The 5,706-nt window shown below is 34.0% G+C and overlaps 1 protein-coding gene across 2 annotated transcripts; it reads right to left on the bottom strand.

Annotated features, from left to right (window-relative positions):
* Positions 1–661: 661 nt before the first annotated feature.
* LOC108205131 (uncharacterized) lies at positions 662–4,727 on the bottom strand. 2 transcript variants are annotated; one of them, XM_017374940.2, is made up of 3 exons: positions 4,086–4,727; positions 1,836–2,102; positions 662–935 (listed from the first exon to the last, which is right to left on the bottom strand). In XM_017374940.2, exons 1-2 carry the CDS (start codon positions 4,425–4,427, stop codon positions 1,875–1,877), a joined length of 570 nt encoding a protein of 189 aa, XP_017230429.1. In that variant the 5' UTR covers positions 4,428–4,727; the 3' UTR covers positions 662–935; positions 1,836–1,874. The 2 variants fall into 2 exon arrangements, with proteins under 2 accessions (XP_017230429.1, XP_017230427.1); XM_017374938.2 differs by lacking the exon at positions 662–935 and having other exon boundaries at positions 1,558–2,102; positions 4,086–4,726.
* Between the last annotated feature and the right edge of the window lie 979 nt (positions 4,728–5,706).

The following is a 5,706-nucleotide window of genomic DNA, read 5'->3' as shown; positions in this document are numbered from 1 at the left end:
AAATAAGTTATAAGGCGCTTTGCTTTTTCTTAAGAAAATAAGTAGATATGTATATCTTTTTCATGAGATTATCTAATAATAATTTTTGAAGTATATATCAAAATGCTTAACTAACTTTTTTCGTCAATCATTTTAAATTATAATGATTTGTTTATGATTTTAGCATTGGAAATATATTAGTGTAACTCTTTTTTTAAATATCCTATTCACGTTTATTTTTAAAACTCTTGACTTGCTTACACCATTAAATATGTATATTTTTAGCAATATTATATATGGCAAGGGAGTTAGATTTCAAGACGTTCGGTTTTTAAAAAAAAAGTTCAAATCTATATTTTTTTTTACGTGGAAGAGGGAAATGTCGACTTTCAAAAACGTGACTGATATCGAAATTTGAAAAACTTTAATATTACATAAAATTTTATTATATAATAAATTATTATTCCTTCCATCTCATTTAATTTTTTATATTGAAATTGAGCGCGCGCGCGCATATATATATACATATCTATATATTAATTTGAAACAATAAGAAAGTAATTTTTAGCTAAGGGTTCTCATGACGGGAGATCCTCTTATATAAAAATATATGGTTTCTTAATATTTTCATATTTATAAAATTTATAATAATTTTGCTGATACATTTAAAAAAGAAAGTATATAATATGTAACTTTTACTAGTTATGGTAAGTTAGACCTTGTGGAACACTTGATTAGATAGTCAGAACTAAATTTCTTGAAAAGGATTTTTGTTTTTATTTTCCTCCAAAAAGATCTGATGGACACGAGTCACCACTGCAATCCTTGGTTCAGGGCTTCAAGCTGATGCTTTGCAATGAGGAAGTGGGGAAATAGCTTGGGAACATTGGTCCCACTTCTCTGTTATCTCTTTAACTCTTTCTCTCCAATTTGGGTTAGTAGTCGATGGCGCCCACCTGCAAATCAGCCAATCAGTTAAAATACATTGTCATCAAAAGTAGCTAGCTGTAAATGTATTTATAATTCTTGAAAAATTCCCTCAGTATATAGCATAGCATACCTACTTTTCTTGCACTATTTCGGTATCTCATTTAATTTTTTCTTTCATCTTATGCAAAGTTTAGTTACTACAATTTGCTTTCATTCTCACGCGAAATACATTATCTATGGTCCCCACTGCCGAGCTCAATACGATGCTGGATTAAACTATTCACATAACATTCAACTCGCGCTGGAAAAGACAAACACCATACAGTCTCTACCCCTGCTTGACAATGTTTTGAATCACTGAGCAACATTCAAAGAACATCTACCAGACTACCGTAATACCAGATCCCCCGAAACGAAACCACCATATCATCTCATTCAGAACTTTCAAATTTAATTTACCCCACCTTGCACATCCACTGCTATTCATGTGTCATACTCCACTTTTACTCTCATTCTCCTATCCACTCTTTATGATGCCACAGATCAGTTCTCAGAAGGAAAAAAGAATTCAGCAGTCAGAAAGAAACTCAGATTAGATCAAACCAACACAATTATATGAGAGCTGGATATATTAAACTGAAATGCCACTTTCTCAACATGAAACTTGCTCAAGTAATCTGCATTATACCTAAAAGATGAAAATTAAAATGAACTTTAAAATGTCACTAGTTTCATAACTTACACAAAACCTAAATCAAGTAGTCTCCAACTGTTCTCTGGAACCATATGACTATGCAATCTACGATCAAACAACCATAAACTAAAGTAACTTAAAATTATATGAAGGAGAAACACCCAGTATAGAGCATTCCAACCTTCTACAGAGGGGTAGATGGATATTTTAAGAGAGGGTCAAAGAGAGTGACCTATGTGTTACAGTCATTCTTCAACCAAAGAAACCACATCTATCTCTTGGATGGTCTCACATCATCCTCTCCACCATCATCAGAATCATCAGAATCTTCTTTGTCTGATCTCTTCCTCTTTGCTGGAGCCTCAACCTTCCCACCAGTGTCATCATCTTCATCAAATTCATCTTCCTCACCATTTTCTTCTGGTTCAAAATCGCTAGCCTCTTCTTCCTCTTCGGCACCAACCACAGGCCTAATCAGGTACTCAGTTCCCATATCCTCCTGTGGGGTTATTTACAAGCAGAAAGATTGTTAAAACATATAAAGATGTGTCAAAAAACATTTAGTAAAAACAAAAAAAAAAATAGATATTAATTTTTCTAAATAAGTAATAGCAAAAAAGGAGGAGAATATTTGCAGACCCATAAAGCAAACATTTAAATATACAATTTTCTCAACCCCTAAATGATAGAAACACACAAAAAAAAAAAAAAACATTTACACATATATTCAAAAGCAATTAATAAATAATTCCATGCAAGTAGGCTATTCTCCTCGTCTCAAGTGAGCATCAAAAGAATTTAGCATAATAACTAAATTAGAACCAAATTCTTTTATGCAGATCCATTGAAAAAATATCTTGAAGGCTTCTGCTTTAAAGATATACATGATTGAGAAGTTACATGGTAAATAGGTATTTCTACAGTAAATGGGTCATTCATATATTCTTAATGATGATCTTGTACCTTATCCTTGCAGGCCTATTGTCCCTACTATTATTCTGTATATACAGATATATCACTATAAAGGCTAGTAATAGTGTTAGTGTAATAACCAGAAATTGTACATGATTGAGAAAAGTAATAGGTAACTAGACATTGTAAACACAGGAATAGAAATACTATGAGTACAAACTTAAGATGTTACTCTAACTCTAAGAGTCTTAGTATATAGATACTTACAATACCATTCAGTTGGTGAGAATACTTGCAAGATCAATGATAGCTGTTGAGGACAAGAATGGCAAGCAAAACACGCAAGAAGATGTGCTAAAAGAAAGACAAGTGCTACAAATTCTGTGCATAAACAGTTATATTACGATCTAATAACTACTCCCTCCGTTTCAAAATAGATGTCCACTTTTGAAAAATTACACAGTTTAAGAAAAGTGGTTGTTCATGTATTAATTGCATTAAATGATCACAACTTGTGGTGTGAGATTGATCTAGAAAATATAAATAAAAGATATGTGGAGTAGAATTGACTTTGGAAATATGATTTTGCATTGAAAGTTGAAGTGGACAAGTAAATTGAAACATAATTTTTTTTTCAAAGTGGACATCTAAATTGAAACGGAGGGAGTACTATACAGAAAACAAATAGATGATCCCGGGAAAAGTTTGACACCAGCACAAACAGTCATCATTGCGTCTAATTGCAGTTAGGCAATCCAGAGGAATTATCAGAGCTTTTAATTTCTCAAACAAGCAATTATAATAACAATTAATGACTGTTGGGACAGAACATAAGTACAGATGGATGTTAGACACCAGATCTCAAAAAGCTCAAGATATGAGTTAAAACCATGTTTACCTACAAAATACAACACATAATTTTGTTGAAGAACAAGTGCACAGAAATTCAACAATTCAAACAAAAAAAGTAATTCTGTTGAAAACAGGAGCACAGAAATTAGACAATTCGAAAAAGTTTGTTACATGACATCAGTCATATCATCTGCACACAGATTTCAAAACTATCAAATTTAAAACCAGTAACCATAAGAAAAGCTTCATAACACGGTAATCAGACCTTATTTCACCAGATCTACAGGATTTAAATACAGACTCACCACACAATTGCAAGAAAGAACACACACCTAATCATAAAAACACATTTAAGACTCACCTAAACTGAAGTCATAAAATCAACAAGCGGCCTTCAAATTGGCTTCATTCAAAACACGTAACCACAAGTACAGGTTAACTACCACAATAAACAGCCTAAATATTATCAGATCTGCAAATATTGAGTATCAACTCAACCAGAACACTAATTCACCGCACGATTCCAAAATAAAGCACACATCATTTACAAACAAGCTTAACAATTAGCAAAATTAACAGGCCTATTTTCACCAGATCTGCAAAATTTCATACCGAATCAAAAACAATAATTCACCACATAAATTAAGAAAAACACAATTTAATCGAATTCTAGAGCTTAATAAACAGAAACACATAGTTAAATTGAGAAGTGAATAACCTCTTCAGCTTCCTCATCATCGCCTTCGTCATCATCGTCATCGTCGTCGTCATCGTCATCGCCATCATCATCCTCATCATCCTCCCCCTCCTCATCTTCATCTTCATCATCTACCGACTGAACCGGCGGTCCACCAGCGGTGTGCAACACCTCCTGCTCATCCACCTCATCATCGTCATCATCATCATCCTCATCGTCATCGTCGTCATCATCATCTTCATCATCATCTCCATCTTCCTCCACTTCACTGTCGCCTTTCTCGGGATCATCAACGACGTCATCCTCGCCGTCCAATTCCACCACCTCGTTCTCCTCCACAAACTCCTTGTCAATCACAGCCATCGAAATTCGAATAGAATTTTAAATTAGAAATCGAATTGTTTTGAGATTTTTGGGGATTGAAAGTGTGAGAAAAGGGGGATTTTTTGAGACTGAGGTTCTTCGTTACGCAGAATAGGTTCGGGGGATATTTGATCTGGACCGTTGATGACGCGGATCGATGACGCGGAAGGAAAACGGACGGTTCAGATTGGACTATTTGTGTTTCTAGGTTCTTGCGGCGCCTCTGTGTTGTTTTTGCTTCTGGAGTTTACAAGTCACGAGACATGCACGTGAGGTGTTTAGGGTTTGGGGATTTGTTGGATTCTTTTCAGTTTTCTCCCCCTACTTGTCTCTCTTCAACTTTGGTCATCCAAGAAGTCAATACTCAGTCTTGCCTAGGGCTGTAAAATGATCCGGGTAATCCCGGGTACCCCTCTGCTCAAGTACCGGATCATATTATTTTTAGGTTGTCCAGATTTGGGTCCGGGATCGTTTTATTCGGGTATAAACCGATCCCGGGTATTTGAGATTCGGATCCGAACCGGATATGATCCAGTATCGTTTTTCTATTTTTTAACCGGGTAGTTTATGATCCATCGAATATGAGCCGGATATGATCCACTAACATCAAATATCATTATTATTTCAGTTGTTCAAATAATTATCATTTAGTCTAAGTAAACATAATATTATAAAGTATAATAATTTTGAATTAAAACTTATAGTTATGTGTTGGTATATGTCATTTATTAAATATATATGAAGATAATAGGCATTATCACATTAAATAAATCATATTTTATGAAGATATAAACTTAAATAAGATAGTACAATTTTATAAAATGATGACTATTTACTTGCAAATATGATGGTGTTAAAATATAATAGGTATATGAGTTTGAATCGAATATGAACCGTGGATCATATTCGGTTGTTCGGGTAGGATCATATTATGAAAAATTATATGAGACCGAATCTGAGCGGGTATCTGTGTGCTCGTATCCGGGATCATATATTATACGGGCTTAATTTTTCCGCCAGATTTGGATCGTTTTCAAAACGGATATGAGACATGTATCATATTTTCGAGCCGAATATGAGCCGAGACACCGGATAGTCCATATCGATTTACAGCCCTAGTCTTGCCCTCTAACCAATTTTCTATTTCATTTTGTCGTTATCATTTGAGTATCATTTTATCACCGAATAATTAATTCTTTGTCAATGACTTCGACACAAATTACGAATTTTTTAAGATATAATGGGGACACATGTATCTTAAATTTTAATCATTTTCAAT

Source organism: Daucus carota, chromosome 1, assembly GCF_001625215.2.
Source record: "Daucus carota subsp. sativus chromosome 1, DH1 v3.0, whole genome shotgun sequence".
In the NCBI taxonomy this organism is placed as follows: Eukaryota; Viridiplantae; Streptophyta; class Magnoliopsida; order Apiales; family Apiaceae; genus Daucus; species Daucus carota.
This window is presented reverse-complemented; position numbering and strand designations above follow the sequence as displayed.